Genomic DNA, 20,102 nt, shown 5'->3' with positions numbered 1-20,102 from the left:
GCAAACAAAAGAAAGGGGGAGAGGTGTTTCCACTAAGGCACCTCTCTTTATCCAGACGGCAGCGGACGAGTTCTCGATATGGAATCAACGGTGGCGTCTACAGTTCCAGTAAGGTTAAACTACTTAGTAAACAGCTTATAGGGCTTCTTCGACATATTCGGAGCCCAGGCCTGTAAAGAGCGGTTTATCCGGCTCCCCGTCCTTGGTTTATACTAAGGATCTGGGCCTCTAGGTTGGGGGTTGTGCCGTCGGTCGGGGTGACTTCTTGGCCCCGTAAAAAATACTTTTAGTTGCGAAGCACCAAAAAGCCTCGAAAACGGACGGATTCACTGTTGACAACCCACGTAAACGAAATAAGAACAACGAACTTCGGATATGTTTGGGAATGTTAGGTGCCTTAACAGACCACGGGCAGCCGAGCAAATAGCGGAAGCCATAAACTGCTGCAAGGCAGATATTACCGCCATCCAAGAAGTGCGATGGGATAGACCGGGCACACGCAAACTGAAAGACTGCGATGTATACTACGGCGACTGCTACCGAGAACAAAGAGCGTCTATTGGGGTGTGGATTTGTTGTTGGAACTAGACTAAGGAAAAAAGTCTTGAGTTTCAATAGTGCAAGCGAGTGCATCACGACAATCCGCATCAAGGCTAAATTCGCCAACATAAGCCTAATATGCGCGCATGCCCCAACAGAGGAGAAAGATGAAGACACCAAAGTCATATATATGACATTAAAATTTTCTTGGGAGATTTTAACGCCAAGGTAGGAAGAGAAGACATCTTTGGTGGCACAATCGGGAGATACAGCCCGACAAGCGCACGAAGCGAAACAAGAGGCATACAAAACGGCGATGCACAGGAGGATCAGAGCTGCTAGCGAGCTCTACGAGCAGAAGAGGAAAGAGGAACACAGGCTTTTTAGATGGAAAAAAAGAGAGCATGAGAAGCACGCAAGCACGCGATCGAGGAGATAGAGGGATGTCACAACAGGAATGAGGTTCGTAAATTTTACCAAAAGGTAAAAACAAACTCCCAAGGGTACAAGCCACGAACCGAAGCCTGTAAGGACAATCAGGGGAACATCGTAGTAGAACCGCAGTCGATGCTGAGAATATGGAAAGACCACTCCTCCAAATTATATAACGGCGATTAAGAACCGAATTCCGTAAGGGAGATAGAACCACTCAATCTAGGCGACGCTGATCAATAATTCAGCCTACCCGACCTCGACGAAGTGAAGATAGCTATATCTAAACTAAAGTCAAACAAAGTTGGGGCTGACGGTATCGCTGCCAAACTATTCAAAGCAGCAGGCAATGACTTAGTAGGGAGCATGCACCAACTCATCTGCAAAATATGTTCGGAAGAAAGCATGCCCGATGAGTGGAATCTTAGCATAGTGTGCCCGATACATAAGGAAGGAGAACCTCTAAATAGCGCCAACTACAGCGACATCAGTATCCTTAAAATTGCATATAAGATCCTCTCTGCCGTATTATGTGAACGTCTGAAGCCGTTCGTCAACAACCTGATTGGTCCTTATCAGTGTGGCTTCAGATCAGGAAAGTCCACTATCGACCAAATATTCACACTACGGCAGATCTTGGAAAAAACCCAGGAACTTCAAATCGATACCCACCATCTCTTTATCGATTTTAAAGCCGCGTATGACAGCATCTATAGGGAAGAATGACGATGGAGAATGCACGCTGCTCTATCAAGGTCGGAAAAGATCTTACCGATGCATTTGATGTCAAAAAAGATTTTAGACAAGGCGAGGATGAAAGAATTGTGCAAAACTCAACCGTCAACACTAGAAGCACAATCTTCCAAAGATCCATCCAATTACTCGGATACGCAGATGATATTGACATAGTTGGAAGATCAAAGCGTGATGTCAGTGGAGCGTTTTTGAGCATTGCAACGGAAGCGAAGAAGATGGGTCAACGTCTTGGACAAACCGTTAACATGGACAGCTATAACTTTGAGGTAGTTAAGGACTTTGTCTACCTAGGCACCGCTATCAACACGGACAACGACAATAGCGCTGAAATCAAACAAAAAAATAACTCTTGCAAATCGCTGCTTCTTTGGACTTAGAAGGCAATTGAGAAGTAAAGTTCTGTCGATCATCTAAAATCACCATCTATGAGACACACATCATCCCGGTTCTCATTTATGGCGCTGATGCCTGGAGACTGACAAAGAAAGATGAGAGCGTCTTAGGATGCTTCGAGAGAAAAATTCTTCGGGTGAATTTTGGTCCCGTACGCATAGATGGAGAATGAAGGAGAAGATATAACGACGAACTGTACGGGTTGTACAACGACACTAAACTAGTTAACAGAATTAATATGCAACGGCTTAGATGGCTAGGTCATGTAGAGCAAATTGACATCAACACTCCAGCCCGGAAGGTCTTCGAATCCAATCCCGAGGCACGACGCAGTAGAGGAAGATTGCGACTCAGGTGGCGCACTCAGGTGGGTGAGGACCTCAACCAACTTGGCGAGCGAAACTGGAGACAGCTAGCTAGGGACCGAGAGGGACTCAACTTAACATAAAAACTTGTTTGTTGATTAGCCAAGTAAATTTAATTTGTACTTCAGTCTAGGTAACACGTGGCCGAGTATGCTAACACCAAAAATTAAAAAGTAATATTCACTATAATTGTTTAGTACAAAATAATTGCAACCTATAAATAGGGGCCGGTTATAGCTATCAGTAAAATCCATCAATAAAATTTATGTTTTTATTTTTGAACATGTTAAAGATTTATTTCTATTCTATTTCAATTTCCATTGAACATTTCTGATGACAGGACTAACGGCCTGTCATCACATAATCCAATAGAGGCCAACAATCCAACATCCAGTCTATGATCCGGTCATCGCAGTTTGGATTTTTCGAGCGGATCAAAATCCTGTCATCAAATTTGACGTTTGTGTTTTGTATGTAGTGGTGAGCGTCCATTTTCCTCAGTCTTTTTGAAATTAAAATTTCATTTCGCTTAAATTGTCGTCGAGTGCCTAAAATCATTAACTCAAAGTGACATTTAATTTAATAGGGTAAATTTACAGATTTCTATAAAAGCTCATCAGTAAAACATTTCAGATTCCTCCTCTTTCTAATTTTACTGATGGGTAGCTATAACCGGCACCTTCAGCCTAAGCAACATGTGGTGGTTATGCTATTAATTTGTAGCTTATATGAAACGTTTTTAAGATTGACATAGCGTCACCTATTGAATACTTTCAATCTAGTCAACAGATGGCACTATCTGTTAGAATTGTTAAGAGCTAATAGATAATCGTGACCGTCAAATAATAGAAAAATTATTTGCAATAAAATAATATTGCAATCATAAATTAAGATGTAAGCTATCCTACCTTTCAAGTCAAGGCGGATCCAGAATTTTAATTGTTTGGAAGAATTTCGATCTCATTTCCGAATGAGCAGAAGAAGCTTTGCGGTAAGATTTTGAGTTGGTTTGTTCACAGTAGATAAAGGTTTAGCTTAATGGTAGGACCAACGCATCACTTTTGTTTTATGATATATTCGTTTGGTTATACAACGCTTCTTTAAAACCATTCAACGGGCACCATCAACTAGAACAGCCAATAAAATGTGAACAAACTAGTCTTCATGTCTATAATAAATTGCTTATAAATGATTTCAAATTATTAGGATCTCTTGCACAAAGTGCAGCAAAATAAAATAACTTTTAACTTGAAGAAAAAACAGTTGTTTTTTGTTTTGATCTTGAGTAAGCAAGAAAGTTTTGCATTCAGCGAAATTTTCCAATTGCTCAGAGAGAATATTAAATGACCAACTATTCAACATTACAACAATATTTCTCAAGTAAAATCCCATCATCAATATCACTTAGTCAAATTGTTAAATCTGAAGATATTATTTTCAAAAATAGGCATTCCGAGAAAAATCTGGAGGCTACATTCCAGGAGTTGTTCTTCAACTTCAGAATGCTGGACACTAGACTGGAGGTAAGACCTAGCAAATTGGTCATCTACAAAACGAGAACAAAATAAGTCAGTTTTGAAGTTTAAAAAAAGATCATAATTGCCTTCTTAAATTCGGAGGGAAACAGCTTCTTCATCGTCTAACATTTTGTATCTTTTAGTTTACTAACAAATACAAAAACCTGAAATCAATTTTCTTGAAATTCAACCATGTCAGATACCTACATACGCCAGAAATTCTTGATTGATACCATTGTATTAATTTTTTGACATCTCAACTGTTATTTTACACGTAAAACGCTAACAAAAAGGTATCCCGATACCCTATCTGTCTGAGATTGAACGCAGCCATAGACTATAATACAGTTCATCCTTCACTTGAATAAAAAACAAGGTACAATGTCATTTTGACATAAGTTGACTTAAGTTAATAGTTAGGGAGATTCTTCCTGACTAACTTTCAAGCCAACTTTACAATTAGGTTGTCTTAATTTGAAGGCAATTTTGTTGCAGATGGCTATCTGAACCTGCCCAATTTGTATTTTTATTTCTTACATTTACATCATTATAAATTCTGTTTTTGTTATTGTTCGCTCTGTGGTTTGTTGAAAATGTAAGAAAAATATGAAATAAAAATAACCAAAAATAATGGGCGATCATCTAAAATTGGCAAGAGGATATATTCCATCTATAGCTTGCAAGGGAAGCAGGAGTTAAACAAAACTGGGACAGAATTACCTGCGAAACTAAACGTTAATGTACTTTCAACAAAGACCGTAACAGCGTGAATTTGGTCTACTCGATATCGTTTAGACGATAGTTGCTTTTTATCCTTACCTGAAGCATAGCTATCGATTACAATATAGACAGCCTTACGTGATGAGAGCCTATTTGAGTTCAAAGCTGTACAAACAGCTCCAGTAAGTTTCTATGTCACAGGGGCGACGATATGTACTTTATTGTTTTTTGTGCTTCTAAAAATTGAGTTGAAATCACTGTCAATCGAAAAGGTTGGTCTGGTCTAATTGATCTTTTTTTAAAATTCAGTTTTTAAGCAAACTAGAAAATTTATTTATTTTTGGCGGTCTGCTAAAATGTCTGACCTATTCCTCAAAGTTATAAATAAATACTAACTGTTAAAATCATGCTCTTGATTTTGAATTATATATTTGTTGTAATTTGTATCCAATTACGAACTGGTGGATAAGCCAGTCTGGTATAAACTCCTGGGAAGTCAGGATCAGCGCATCCAATTCCCCAGGAAACTACTCCAATTAGTACTCCATTCAAATTAAGTGGGCCACCACTGTCTCCCTGACATGCGTCAACTAGTCTTGCAGATGCACAGAACATTCTTGAAATATTTGTTCATTATTAAAAAAAATAAATTATTCTTCACATAAAATCAAACCTACGCATTTGTTACCACCCCGTAGTTTCTGAGCAATTCAGTGCATTCTTGCTGGTCTATTGTGTAAACTTGAGCATACTTGAGTTCCTCTGGTAGGGTTTCTTCTGATGAACCTGTGTGTCCCCATCCAGATACCATAGCTGCCAAATCTGATGGAACAGGTTGGGTAGGTTTGGGCAAAACTATGGGCTCTATGAAATCACCGCGTAAGATATTCTGAGTTCGTAAAAGAGACACATCGCAGTTCATTGTGTCCGAATTATATAAAGGATGAATAAGTATTTCCTGCACGTTCATTATCGTTCCACCGGAAGATCTTCTATTCGTTCCCGCTCTAATTGAATAGGAACTCCGTTTATTCTCAACGCAGTGAGCTGCACTTATAGCCCACTGGTTACTCAGGACTGAAGCTCCACATATGTGTTTATTATTACGACGTAAGGACAACTAAAGAAGGGATAATAAATAGTTGTTTAACCTTGAAAGTTGAAGTCAAAAGCTTGTGTACCTGATATGTGAATTCTCCTGCTGTTGCAATTTTTCCGTTTACAATCCTTCCAAGGGCAGTTTTACATGAGGAATTTTCGATTAGAAGGAGAATAGGCAGTAGAAAAATTACCATATACAATCGAACCATTGCTCTTCTCTAATGAATTAAAATTTCCCATACTTGTGTTGAAATTACATTTACCTTTTGGTATTTTTATCTTATCGAAATTTCAAGTTATTTTCGCAGATGAGATACAACTCCTGATTTGCGTTGAACACGTTTTTTTACATAGTCTTATCAGGTGGTGGTAATCTTTGAAGACAATTTGGGAAAGTGTCTTTTCATGTTAGTATCTTCTACTTAGGAAGGAAACTGGTTGAGGTACTATGAAAACATCGAATGCACAACAAAAATGAAGTCATTGTGTATATGCCTTTCTTATTCAAAATTCATCATCGTTCCAAAAAGCTCAACTTGTTCAAAATTCTACGATACAAATGTTTTATCAAATATATTTTTCACACCACAATAATAATGAATCTGATTTGTGATGACTTCGTCTCCCAGTTTCGTAAATTACTGAAATATATGGTGATGATAAAAAATAGAATATTTTTAAATTTAAAAAGAAGTATTGTATTCGCAATTGTTTCTTTCCTCAATAAAGTTACTATAAGTTTTAGATTATCATGTTCGACTTTTTTATTTTCTTAAGCTATGATTACACAGTCAACGAAATCGGTCAATGCGTTGACTCTCTTACTTCGTGCGATTGTCAACGAAAACGGGTGTCATTGCGTTGACGGGTACGATGACACTCTCGTTGACACACATTTTTGGGTCAACGCATTGACTTTTTTCGTTGACCGTGTAATCTCTCTGTCAACGTCATTGGGACGCGTTGACGGAGTCGTGTCATCGCAATGACCGTGTTCAAGCGTTGACGGGGCAGAATTAAATACCGTATCATCGTCTCAGTTTGACTGTGATTTTTATACATATAAAAAAACATGGCCCTGGTTTTTTTACATCATTTAATTCAAAAAATAAAAAAACAAAACAGGACATATGTACATATATTGAAATTTTAAAGCTGGTGGTAAGTTTTTTTTTTTAATTTAAAATAATGTCCCTTTCTTTGATAAAAAATTTATCAGATTATGATGGAAGATATCGACGATGCTACTCCAAGACAGGAGTCACTTGCCCAAGATGAAGACCAAAAAAAGAAAAAAGCGCAACGCAAAAGAAAAATTGCATACGCTTGGGCCAAAAAAATATTGGTGTTGATTTCAGCTGTCCAAAAGCGACCAGCGCTTTGGGATGGAGGATGCAGGCTCACATAAAATGTGAGTGCTGGAAACAAGTTGCTGAGGAGCTAGGGATCCAAAATGTCGATAGCTTTGAAGCTAGAAACAAATGGAACGCCCTTCGTAGCCTCTTCAAGGCAAATTTAGGCAAGATCCGAGCCAAAAAATCGGGCCAAGGCACTTCGGAAATAGCGACCGTGTCATGGGCTCACTTTTCCGAAATGATGTTCATTGAGTCTGCCGAAGTGCTTCAATCAGTAGAATCAGTTTCAACATTGCCCTTGGTAAGCTTATATTTTTTGTATAAATTCAATCGTATGTACATATAATAATAATTAATATTATTGAAAGTGTTGAAACAAACATAATAATTATATATGGTTGTATTGCCAAGGTAGTTCGCTTTCACACGTAAAATAATACATTAACTCTTTTTGTATATCTTTGGCTTCTTTACATCAAAGATCTGAAATTTTCGCCAGTGGCCAGGAATCGCAGTATGAGGACCAATCGCACCTCGGCAGAAATGCTCATCCGCATTTTTGTATTTTGTTTTTGTATGAGGCTTCACCGCCAGCAAGTAATCAAACTGTCTTCCGCCCATGCGGAGGAAATTTCGATATAAAGTTGGTTCCTCCGCGCGCAATTCGCGTAATGATTTTACACCAAATCCTTCTTTCTCTCGGACCTTCAACCAATTTTTTGTCCAAACGGAACGCTGTTTTCGTGAAGGCCTTGCACTGCGGATGTCGTCCTCGTGCTGCTTTCTAAAATGTATGCGGCCAAAACAGCTATCTGCATATTTCTTTTGGTCATTGCTATTGCTTTTTATCTGAAAATGAATTGCACTTAAGTTAAATATACACATCTATATAATTATGTGCATTAATAAGCTCACAATATTTATTTTATTTCCTCAAAATAACTTTGACTTGTGCTGACGGCTTTTTTGCTTTGTGTCAAACCGTGTGATCATTAAAGTTTTGCGAGGCAATGCATTGACACTGATGAGTAAAAGTCAGGTTGACACACCTGTGCGTCAACGTAATTTGGGACAACATTGACCCAATAGTGTCAATCGTGTGATAGTCAATGTTTTAAGCACTGATACTGTAAACGTTGCCGGTGAGATGACGGAGAAAATATGTATTTTTTGTGACGTCAGAGAGTCAACGCGTTGACGGATTTCGTTGACCGTGTAATCATAGCTTTACATTTGCTGAGCCGCATAAATTTCGAATTAGCGAAATTTTGTTTGTTCATTTTTTTTTCAATAACAAAGCTTTTACTTTTCATTGCTTGGTTGCAGATTTCGTTGTTTCTCTTTTGGTTTTCTAACTATACAAGTACAAAACGCATATATTGTATGCGGCTATGTTTCATACGTCATACCATACATATGTATATACATTAATAAAGGGTAGATTTTTTAAAACTGTAATTTCGTAGTAACTGTTTGTTCATTTGAAACCACTGGCTAGTTGCAACAGCGTTACCACTTCTGAGAAAAAAGTCGAAGTGATTTCCGAGTCAAAAAGGAAGTGAAATGAGAAAAATGGAAGTGAATCTGAAATCAACTTTTTTGTAAAAAAAAATATTCTTTTTTTCATTAAAGAACATTATTTATTAAAGCAACAAAACACCGAAATATACATATAAGATAAAATATACATATCAGACTTCTTTTTTTAAGTTTAACAATTAAAATAATTTAAATAAATTATTATCATTATAAATAAATAATGTATACAATTTATTTGTATATAATGTAAAACTATTAGGTAGTACTATCTTTTAAAACAAAAATTAGGAACTTTAGTTTCGTTTCATTCTTTCCAACATATTTTTTTCTCATTCAGTTCATATCTTCCGTCAATAAATTTATATTTTTTAAAATAGTCCATCAACTTTTTTGGATCAAAAATATCGTTTTTTGATACATTCGCTTGTTTCAAGAGCTCTCTACACAGCATTATACTCTCCACGGTTCTACAGAGCAGTTTATTTGTTTTAACGTTTTTAAGATTATTCATCTCGGAAAACTTACGTTCTGCCGTGCCGAACTGTGGGGTAAAACGACTATATTGAGCATAAGGTCGGAGAGCTCTTGAAACATTGGTTTTCCGATCGAATTTTTAACATTTTTCAATTCGTTCCAAAATTTAACTACACCTGTTTCAGGTGAGAAATTGCTTACTAAGTCATTATTTACAACGGCAAGTAGACGCCACTGTGAATTCAGTTTCTCCACATCCGCATCGCCATGAAAAGGAAATGCTTTTAAAATTGGAAGAATTGTTTGCAGGCTTCCAGTCTCAATAATTGTCTTAGGATTAAGATATTTTAACAAATTCATGTGCTCATTGTCGAACTCAAACCTTTTAGTTATTATAGTTATATAATAATATAATTGAATTCTTAATTCCAATTGTGCCATTTTCACATAAACAAAAACGATCCACTAATACCAAACATTTTGACGATCTGACATCGGTAGATTCATCGATTATTATCAATGAAAATGTTTGCTTTTGGAGGCGAAATGTTATTTCATCTCTCGAGTATTGTGCAAGAACATCATTGATAATAATCGTTGCCGTTTTTGTTCGAGCGCATTTCATAGGTACATTTGCTTTCCCCAAAATATAAGACATCAAGTTTGGAAGTGAATCCATTGTAGAGAAGGGCAATGAATGCTGTACGCAACAAATCACACAAACAATTTCCATATGTAATTTTTTTCTTGCTACCTCCGTGTCTTTGGTGTTATTTGTAATTATAGCCTTTAAGATTAAGGGTTGTTTTAGAGCAGCCTTATAAATTCTCACGTGGCGTTATGTTACTGCATGCCGTCTCAGATTCGTGAAATTGTTAGCCAAAGTTTCTTTACATACCTGACAATAGGCATTACCACTTTCGCTACGCAACCAGTCTAAGTTTTCCTCCCATTCTTTTTTGTATTTTTGGCAAAAATTTGTTTTCGACACACCTGCTGTTTTAACAACTGGCTGGTGGTGATCAGTTTTATGATGGTCAGGTTGATGGTGATCCGAATGTTGGTGGTCTGGCTGGTGGTCGTCAGATTCATCGTCATCCTCATAGGAATGTTGGTCTGTCTGGTGGTAGTCAGATTCATCGTCATCCTCATCGGAATGTTGGTCTGGCTGGTGGTCGTCAGATTCATCGGCATCCTCATCCGAATGTTGGCTTCCTTTAACTACCATTATAAATAAAATTAATTTTAGTTTTATGAAATTCGTTGTAATTTGTTTTCTTAAGTAGGTATTTAATTTTATATGATATAAGAGAATATATGCCTAGGGCCCAAAAAAGCTAAATCCGGCGCTGACTACAAACCTAGTCTATTCCAAACTGTCATATCAATGACAAATGCAAGGTGTATAAAGTAAAAAACATTTGTGTTTTAAACTTGAAATAATCTGTTTTTGTTTTAAAATTCAATAAAATCAAATACAAATGACTTAAATTTAAATACTGAACGGATAATTCCATTTTGAATTTTTGTGTCCCTATCCCTACAAAGCAGCTGGTTGTGAAACGTCATAATCAGTGTCCACTTACTTTGTAGTCGGCATTGGGTAGGTTCCGAAAACATAAAAGAATTCATTTGCAGTCAACTGCTTTCTGTTAATTTACATTTTTACCAAGGCCCCTAGTAAGTTTTTCAAGAGTCATACATTTCAAACTCGGAACTTTAATTCACTTACCTTCAGTTGATCATGCAAAAACTATCAAAAACATTGCATACTAAACACTCCTCAGGCAAGCTGCCACTCCATCTCGGATGGTATTTTGAAGAAATATTACTTATTTATTTTCCAGTTCAACAAGGAACCCTTTTTCATAAAACATCAAATAAAATTTTGCTGAAAACAAACAAATCACCGAACAATAAAGTTCAATTTTTAGTTGAATGAAAAATTATAATTAACCGTTATTTTGACATCAATGGAATTGATTTGATAGTTAGGAAGATCTTTCCTTACTAACTTTTCAGTCAACGTTCCAATAAAGTTGCCTAAATGGGAAGGCAATTTTTTGGCAGCAGGGCAATAAGATGCTAGAAATTTGTTTTATACGGGTTTCCATGGGTAAAATAAGCCAATTTATTTTTGATGTAGATCTGCCAAAACTCAAATTTCTATTCTTTTTGTATTCCATGGGTCAAAATAAATTGATTATTTTTGGATTTAAGATCATATCTGCAGGCCTAGATTTTTCGGCAGATTTACCCCTCCTGGAAGTAATACGTATACAATTATAAAAAAATTTTAGATGGAAATTTTACAGCTATAACGTACTTGTAAACGCGTACAAGAAGTTTAGCTAAACCACTAACAAAAAAAAATTATACCAATCATGCTCTATGTGATGACTTCTTTGTAGTAGAGTGACAGTAATACCAAAGTTACAAAGAACTCGCCACAACCTTTATGTACCTCAAAACCTCAAAAAGCGCAAAAATGTTCTTGTTTTCTATCTAAATTCTGGTTTCTTAGAAATTATAATCAAGACTTGAGTGTTAACAATATAATTGAATTTCCAAAAGCTAGTCTGTAACTTAAGCACTCTCAAACAAGTGTAAATTAAGTGTTTTGGAAACATTTTTTTTATTTATTTTTATTAATCCCTTTTAAATTCAAGAATTCTTGTTGATGTAATAAAAATGTTCTTGCTTGCTATTGATGATGTTACGACTGCTAGGGACTGCTACCCAGAGACTGGGTAGCCAATGGCGCTTGAAGGAAACATTAAGCCATTTGGACTATGCTGACGACATATGCTTAATGGCAAACAGAAACAGAAATGGAGACCTCAGCCAAATGTGCCACTCTCTTCAGAAGACGTCACCCAGTTCCACTATCTGGGAAGCTATTTGGCACTCGATGGTGGAACGGACCTGGATGTCACCAATAGAATAAATAAAGCCCGTAGTGCATTCGGAATGCTGTCTAATGTGTGGAACTCATAGAAAATAGCGCTCCATACCAAGTTAAAGTTGTTTGAGTCCAACGTTAAATCATGCCTGCGAAACGTGGAAGTGCTCTGCTGGCATCTCGAGAAGGTTGCAAATTTTTGTCAACCGCTGTCTACGTTACATCCTGAACATCCGGTGGCCACAAACCATATCTAACGATGAACTGTGGCATACATTGAGGAAGCCGGTCGACAACATAGCAAAGCAGTGCTTTCAATGGAATCCTCAAGGTTGAAGGTGGCTGGAAGACCAAGAAAAACATATGGAGATCATCTGTCATGAATAAAGCTCGGTGCCAAAACTTGGAGAAGTGGTCCCAGCTAAGGTATCGTGCTAGGAATAGAGAGAGATGGAAGGAACTGGTTGCCGCCCTATGCTCCACGAGGAGTAAAAGTGCTGCTACTAGCAGCCGGAAACGAAGAAGAAGAAGTGCTTAAAGAAATATAAAAAGATTAGTTGCAGCAAGTTTGGGAACATTTTGAAAATTTAGTTTTCATTCGGCTCAAATATAGATTTAAAAATATTTTATATTTTTTGTGTATTTTTTGAAAAAAAAATATGAACAAAATTTGTTTACATTGTGTGGGTTGTTATTTGTATACATTGACACTGTCGGGCCAGACAACGCCCGAGGGAATGTGTGCTGAGATTTTTGCTGAGTTTAACCATCTTACTCAGCTTGTCAATGAGCCTACTCGAATATCAGACGTTAACGGCCGAGCAGAAAATACCCTTGATTTGTTTCTCACTTCTGATCCTGATAAGTACACAATCAGTGTATTGACGCCTCTAGGCACATCGGACCATAGTGTTATATCTGCTAATTTCTCGTGTCAAAGAAATCCAGTTATAAAGAAAGAGCTCCAAAGAGAACCGTTTGGCAGTACGAGAAAGCCAACTGGGACGGTCTCAATAATTTTTTCAGGATCTTTAACTGGTCGCTATGCTTCCTCGATAGCGACGTAGATTCCAGTGCAGATATGATTTCTAGTATGATTCATTTATTAATGGAAACGTTTATCCCGAATAGGGTTAAAAGTATTAAACCCAAGGATAAATCATGGTTCAATTCGAGCTGCAAAGAGGTTATCAAGGAGAAAGAGGTGAGCTTCCGGTGTTTTAAAGCCAACCCAACTGAGGAAAACCGGAAAAAGTTTAAACAAGCCAGGAAGGCCTGCAACGACTATATTTGAAGGACCAAATTTTTACATGACCAAAAATTACGGCAAAAAATACTGCAATGTCCCAAAGGCAGTAAGAATTTTTGGTCATTTGTAAAAAACATGAGGAATTCTTCCAGTTCTTGAACGCGTAAATGATTCTATGGGACCAATCTTTTTTCGTACTCGAACTGTGGCGAGAGTTCTTAAAAATCTCAACATTCATAAATCCACTGGCCCAGATGGTATCCCCGCTATTATTCTGAAGAGGTGTTCTTCCACGCTAGCAAAACCACTGTGTAAGCTTTTCCATCTATCCTATTCTAAGGCGAATCTTCTTCTCCCACAAATTACCGACCGATAGCACTAACGTCCCTTCTTTCTAAGGCCATGGAAACGCTGATTAATTATCAGCTTAAGAAATATCTTGAGGAACGGAAGCTTCTTAATGACCGGCAATACGGCTTTCGTAGCAATAGGTCCACTGGTGATCTCATGGTTCAACTCACCGAACAGTGGAACAGATCTTTACATCGTTTTGGAGAAAGTAAGATTATTGCACTTGATATTTCAAAGGCATTTGATAAAGTTTGGCATCTTGCTCTCTTATCGAAAATGCGTGCTTTTGGTATCGACGAATCTCTTCTTCGTTGGATTAGAAATTTTCAAGTTGTTTTGGACGGATTCAAGTCTGAAACTCATAAAATATACGCTGGTGTGCCCCAGGGCTCCGTTTTGTCTCCAACCCTCTTCCTCATTTTTATAAATGATCTCCTGTCTGCTACTTCTAGTCCAATACCAAAAATACTCCATTTACCAAGATCGGAATCTTTCGTACGTTTCACTCTCCCAAACCCGTTTGTTTACATTGTTGTATTTGTAATTTTGACAATTAGTCCATGAATAGATGTGAAAACAAACAACAAAAAAAACGATGCCGTGGGCTAGCGGCACTTTGCAAGCAAAAACAAAATGGGGTGGTTAATGTGTTTTTTCAGGTTTTTCTTTTTACTTTTTTCGATGAAAAAGTCAGTTTTAAGCTTTAATTTTGCAGTCATTTTGTTGATAGCGAACCAATGTACATTTTTGTCTTGAAAAAAACATGTTCAACATCATTTTATTGTAATTAATTCACTAATTTAGAATAATCACTACGAAATTCTTTAAATTTCATAATTAACCTCGAATTATTGTATCAAAGATGCGTTCGAAGAACCATCAAATTAAGGGTGCGAGCGCAATTTATTGATACTACTAAATTTTCGTTAATGAACGGCCCAAATATTTATTTTGCAATTAAAATCTGTATTAAATTAATTAATCGAAGTATGTAAATAGTTTTCTCCATAATTTAAGTTTGGGACTATTTTTCATTTTGATTAATAAATATTAAATTAAAAAAAAAAGAGTTATAAGCGAAAAATACCTTAGCTATGCATAACATTCTTGATTGATGGAAGCGTACGTGTATTTGCTATCAAACAAAACTATATAACGCATCAAAGGAACATCAATGTTTAAAAAAAAATAATCAGAACAGTTATAGCGAACCCGTTTAATAAATGCAGAGCGAATAAAATGCAAATTTTGACATTTATCACAAAATTAAAATTTCAAAAAGCGTTCTGAATTCATGCACAACTCACTCAAAAGATCATGTATTAGACTTGAATGTTTATTCTTGACGTACAGAAGTTTTTTTTAGTAAATTCCCACAGTTTAACGCATAATATAATTTTCATTGGTTCCTTAAAAATGTTTAATTACCAATTTTTTAATTGTTTAAACCATAGCAGCATGGTGTTTCGATTAAGTTTAGTTAATTAAACATATTAATCAATTTATTACCTGTTATCATCAGGAGCACCGAAAGTATGGTTGAAAAATTTACAACCAAGGAAGCATACGCGTTTCTTTCGTGATTTGTCCATATTTTGCATATGAATCGGTTAAGCATAAGCTACGGTACGTCAATTTAATATTCGAGCACTTAACACTATGATTTAAATCCAGTTTGTTTAAAAAAAAAAAAACAATTTTGATAGCTTTTATAAAAAATCAACAAGTTCGTATTGGAATTGAATTCAAAATTCAATGAAATTATTGATGTTTCATAATTCACCACGAAAAATAACAGTTAATATTCCGTAGGAAAATTTTCCAAAGTGCTTATTTGGGGTGCCTCCACACTTTGTTTAAATTGGTTTATACAAAATAAAACTAGCATTTTTAATATTATTGCATTTTAATAATTTCATTCCATTTGAGTGCTATGCACAGACAAAAACATCTTGTTTACTTCTTTAAGCGTTAAAATGATTGGTACTCAAGATATTTTAATACACTTTTTTATAAAATTGAATCAGTGGCAGCAAAATGTTTGAGGAAAACAAACGAATGTTCTATTAAAATGGTGATACAGTCTAGTTATTAAATATTATAAAAAATCAAATATATATTAAAGCATACCTAATGTTTGACAATATGAAAAAAAAATATATATATATTCCATATCTTTATTTTATAAAATATAAAATAACATTGCAGTATAGAAATAGAGTTCCAAAAATTAAAGGAAATTCATAAATACACAAAAATTGCAATGATTTTTCTTTAGCATTTTTGGTTATTATGCAGAATTATTCAACAGACTTGCTTATGTCTGTTTTGTTGTTCTACAAAGTATTGAGTTACACTTTTGTCCATTTCTAATTATACTTAACCAGTTGCAGCTCATATTGCGTTCGCAAATAATTTAAGTAAACAAAATACAGTACTAATAAATCATTAAATATGTATTTGGTCAGTTTTATTTTAAATAATATACATTTACAACATTTATTTGGATTGAATTTAAAAAGCTATATAAATCTTCCAATTTAAGACCATGTCAGCACTTCAGATTCTGTTGGTTAGGATTGTTTAGTTTTTGAACGAGGCCATAAAACATTCAAAATAAAGCATTTAGATGTGCCTGCAGATTATAATGAAGCATTTTGATGGGCCGGAACACTAAATGTGAGAATGTGTTTGGTTTTTGCATCATTTGACGCACATTTTCTCACATTTTATGTGTCCTTAGCTTGTAGGCAAACCGAAATGTCAGTCTGAGATTCCGATCTTGGTAATGGAGTATTTTTGTCCAATACATTGTTTTGCTGACGATAGCACTCTTAGCTTTTCATATTCATTCCAGACTCACAACCCTCCTCTTCGGATATGGAACTGCAACGGCAAAATATGATTAGCTCATTAAATTCCGACCTGCACAGCATTGTACAATTGGGAATAAAAAATCGTGTGGAATTTAATGCTTCGAAAACGCAATGCTGTCTTGCTACGTTAAAGCGAGATAAACCGTCTTTGCCACTATCTATGAGTGGCACTTGCATCAACGAAACAGAAAATCTTGACATCCTCGGAATGTGCATCAGCAACCACCTTTTGTGGAGCGATCACATACGCGATGTTGCCAAAAATGCCGCAAGATGTCTAGGTTTTTTGAGACGTTGCAAGAAATTTTTTTCTCCGTCTGATCTGGCTACAATCTACAAAACCTATATACGTCCGAAACTTGAATATAACTCTCATCTCTGGGCTGGTGCTCCAGTAACTTATTTAAGCCTCTTGGACAGTATTCAAAAAAGAGCTTTTAAAATGATTGGTGACATTAACATCATCAACTCGTTTACATCACTCGAACATCGACGCAAGATTTCTTGCCTAACCCTTTTTTACCGTTATTTTAACGGACTATGCTCTAGTGAAATAGCCAGTTGCATTCCTCCCCTTAAACAATTTAACCGTAATACCCGCGCTTCTAGGAATGCCCATCAGTTTACCCTTGAGCCCAACTTCGGACGTACTATGAAGTACAGAGATTCTTTTTTTAGCCGTACTACGCGAATGTGGAACGCCTTGCCACGCTCTATCTTTCCCTGTCATTGCAATGTTCAGAAATTTAAAACCGATGTACACTGACACCTCCTATCCAACCCTTCCCTCTTTTCCTAATGCTCACACTGTGTCTTTGGCATATTAAAGGTATAAAAAACCCTTTTAGTGTTTGCTAATTATAAAAAAAAATAATAATCTCTGACACTAAATTGTAGTAAAAACTGTGTTCCAAACTCACATTAACTAAATCATTAGTTAAAAATATATGACATAACATATTCAATACAACACTTAGCATAGTAGTAACAAATATTTTTTCTGTCGATAGCGGAGATTCGCCGGATCGGAGTTGTCCTTTTCCTTTTTGGGAGAGGATGTACCGGGTCAATAACTCTTATGTTACAAAAATACGACTTTAATCATTTAATTTTTTAAGGATAAGAAAAAAAACTAATCAGAAACGTATTTGTATATTAGTTGTTTCAACAAAAACATTAAAGTAATAATGGTCGCATTACCAAAGATAGTGGCTACGTAGTCAAGGGATTCTGATTGGCTAAATCTAACTACAAAAGTAGTTGACATTTCCCCTTCGACGTAGTGTAAAAACTTCGGCTACAAAGTTAGTGCACACTGATTTTGACGTTTCACAATCAGCTGCTCGGCTGATTGTGAAAATTGTCAAAATGAAATGAATCTTTCGGTATTTAAATACAAATAACAATCATATTATATCTTCCATTTGATTTTATTGAGTTTAAAAAGAAAAAAGAAATTAAGTTCTGAAAACACAAATGTTTCTTTTTTATATATGTATTTGTATTTGTCATTAATATGACAGTTCCGGATTGACTGGCTTTAATGTACAATTTTGCATTCACAAAGCTAGTTGAATTTTGACTACGTATTCACCAGCTTTGTGAATGCGGCCAATTACTTGTTTGTAAACCAATCTTTCAGTATAACACTTTCTGTCAGCTCCCGAGCTGAGTTGGGGATTGTTACAAATTGGGGGCTTTAACTAAGCTAGTGACTGTGTAGTACAGTGATTCTGATTGGCTAAATACAATTACAAAACTACTGAAAATTGCCCCACCGAAGATGTAATGTACAAATTTCGGCACCAAAGTAAGTAGACACTAATTTTGACGTTTCACAATCAGCTGCTCGGTAAGGAGAAAAAATTAAATATTGCTGAGTATTCAAATATACATACATAAATAAATATGGCAGTTCCGGATTTACTAGCTTTATAGTGCAAGTTTTCATTCACAAAGCTCGTTGAATTCTGACTACGTAGTCACTAGCTTCACACACGTCAACAAATTGAGCTTAAGAACGATGTGATGACATCAAACTGTTACAAATCGTAACAAACTTGATATTTTGGAAGTAAAATAGTTGAATACAATCAGATTTTAAAAAATAATCATAATTCGTAATACCGAGCTCTGGGGTGGAATCGTGTAAGGTGATTGTTGATTGTTGACCATCAAAATGGATGACTTTGCTCCATGTAAGGTGATGATCAAATTGACTAGGTATCACTTTTTTGTTATGGTTTATTAGTGACAGCTATTTAAGTGTCACTTTCATTTATTTTGATTAATTATTTGTGAGAAAGATAGGGTAAGTTAAATTATGTAAAAATGCAGCAGTAATGCAAGATTTGAGTTCATAAATGAAAATACGCGCTGCATTACTGCAGTCGGTAATTCTGTTCAAAAAAACAGTCTGACAGCTGAAATGCGATCAAACCTGCAGTCATTTTATTTCTGTTGCCGCTCTGCAGGAAAATGGCAGAACGAAATGATTCGGTAAAACAATTGAATATTTACTAAATTGTATTAATGTTCCATTCAAAACATTTAAAGTAAGCCTTAATAAAAAAATTTGATTGGACATTTTGAAATAATAACAAAAGTTAAGAAACTAAAAAACCAAAACCCGCGTAAATCAAAGAAAAAACTTAATTATTTTTGTCACACTTTTTTTTATAGGCGAATGTTTTGAAAACATTTATGAACTGTATTTTGAAATTGTTATTCTGCCGCATTCTTGCAGAAGTTTTTCTGTTCATAAATGAATAAATGAATTTTTAAGTTATAATAAAAATAAGTGAACAGGAATATATACTTCAATACAAATTTTCTAGCAGAGCACCAGAACGAGAAGAACAAAAAAGTTTAATTGCTGGGAATCATCTTAAGGAATAAAGCAAATATTTTGTAACTTCCTAATCCAAAGTAACTATGAAACTTTCTATGAATATTTATAAATAAGTTATTTACAACATAATGTATGTATACCTACATATAACGTATTTACTTCAGATTCTTGAAAAATGTTCGATTAAACAAAGAAACGTTTGTGCATGTTTTGCAGTTACTCGATTTACCATCAGGAATAAGATCAACATATCTTCCAGCTTTACTTTAACTGGCTGCCACTTTTAATCTTATTTGAGGTGGTGGTTATCAACGGCAAGTTGGGGCTGATTGAGCTGCACCGATGCGCCAAAGTACTGTGGCTGAAATAAGCGCTGCAGTTATTAAGAAAGTGCAGCCTGTTCTTTGCCCACCTTTTATTAAAATTTAGTCCTTTGATTCAACAAAAAAATATTTTTCCACCCCTATTTTATAAAAGTGTATGGATTACTTAAAATAAAAAGAAATTCAAATTCAACAGTAATCCTCTAAACGGAAGTGTTTCATTTGCCATTTTTATTCGACCATTTAAATTGCTGGTATTTCGCATCTAAATGCTAAACGGATGGTCCCTTTTTAACTCATGCACAAGAAGACAAAGTCAGCATGAAAACAACACACACTCTGCATCTGTTTTTCCCAA

General features: G+C 35.6%; 1 protein-coding gene across 1 annotated transcript; it reads right to left on the bottom strand.

The window, feature by feature from the left end:
* Positions 1 to 5,032: 5,032 nt before the first annotated feature.
* On the bottom strand, positions 5,033 to 6,068 carry LOC129940996 (trypsin-1). The gene is made up of 3 exons (XM_056049533.1): positions 5,905 to 6,068; positions 5,401 to 5,843; positions 5,033 to 5,339 (listed from the first exon to the last, which is right to left on the bottom strand). Exons 1-3 carry the CDS (start codon positions 6,031 to 6,033, stop codon positions 5,147 to 5,149), a joined length of 765 nt encoding a protein of 254 aa, XP_055905508.1. The 5' UTR covers positions 6,034 to 6,068; the 3' UTR covers positions 5,033 to 5,146.
* Between the last annotated feature and the right edge of the window lie 14,034 nt (positions 6,069 to 20,102).

Source organism: Eupeodes corollae, chromosome 1 (assembly GCF_945859685.1).
Source record: "Eupeodes corollae chromosome 1, idEupCoro1.1, whole genome shotgun sequence".
NCBI classification, from domain to species: Eukaryota; Metazoa; Arthropoda; class Insecta; order Diptera; family Syrphidae; genus Eupeodes; species Eupeodes corollae.
The sequence above is the reverse complement of the archived record's forward strand: the minus strand, read 5'-3'. Positions and strand labels throughout refer to the sequence as shown.

What these genes read in the sequence shown, in the direction of transcription:
- LOC129940996 (XM_056049533.1), bottom strand. Translation starts at nt 6,033, where the DNA reads ATGGTTCGATTGTATATGGTAATTTTTCTACTGCCTATTCTCCTTCTA. An exon ending in CAGGAGAATTCACATATCAG is followed by an intron (nt 5,844 to 5,904) that starts GTACACAAGCTT and finishes TCCCTTCTTTAG; the next exon opens with TTGTCCTTACGTCGTAATAA. An exon ending in TACGGGGTGGTAACAAATGC is followed by an intron (nt 5,340 to 5,400) that starts GTAGGTTTGATT and finishes AAATATTTCAAG; the next exon opens with AATGTTCTGTGCATCTGCAA.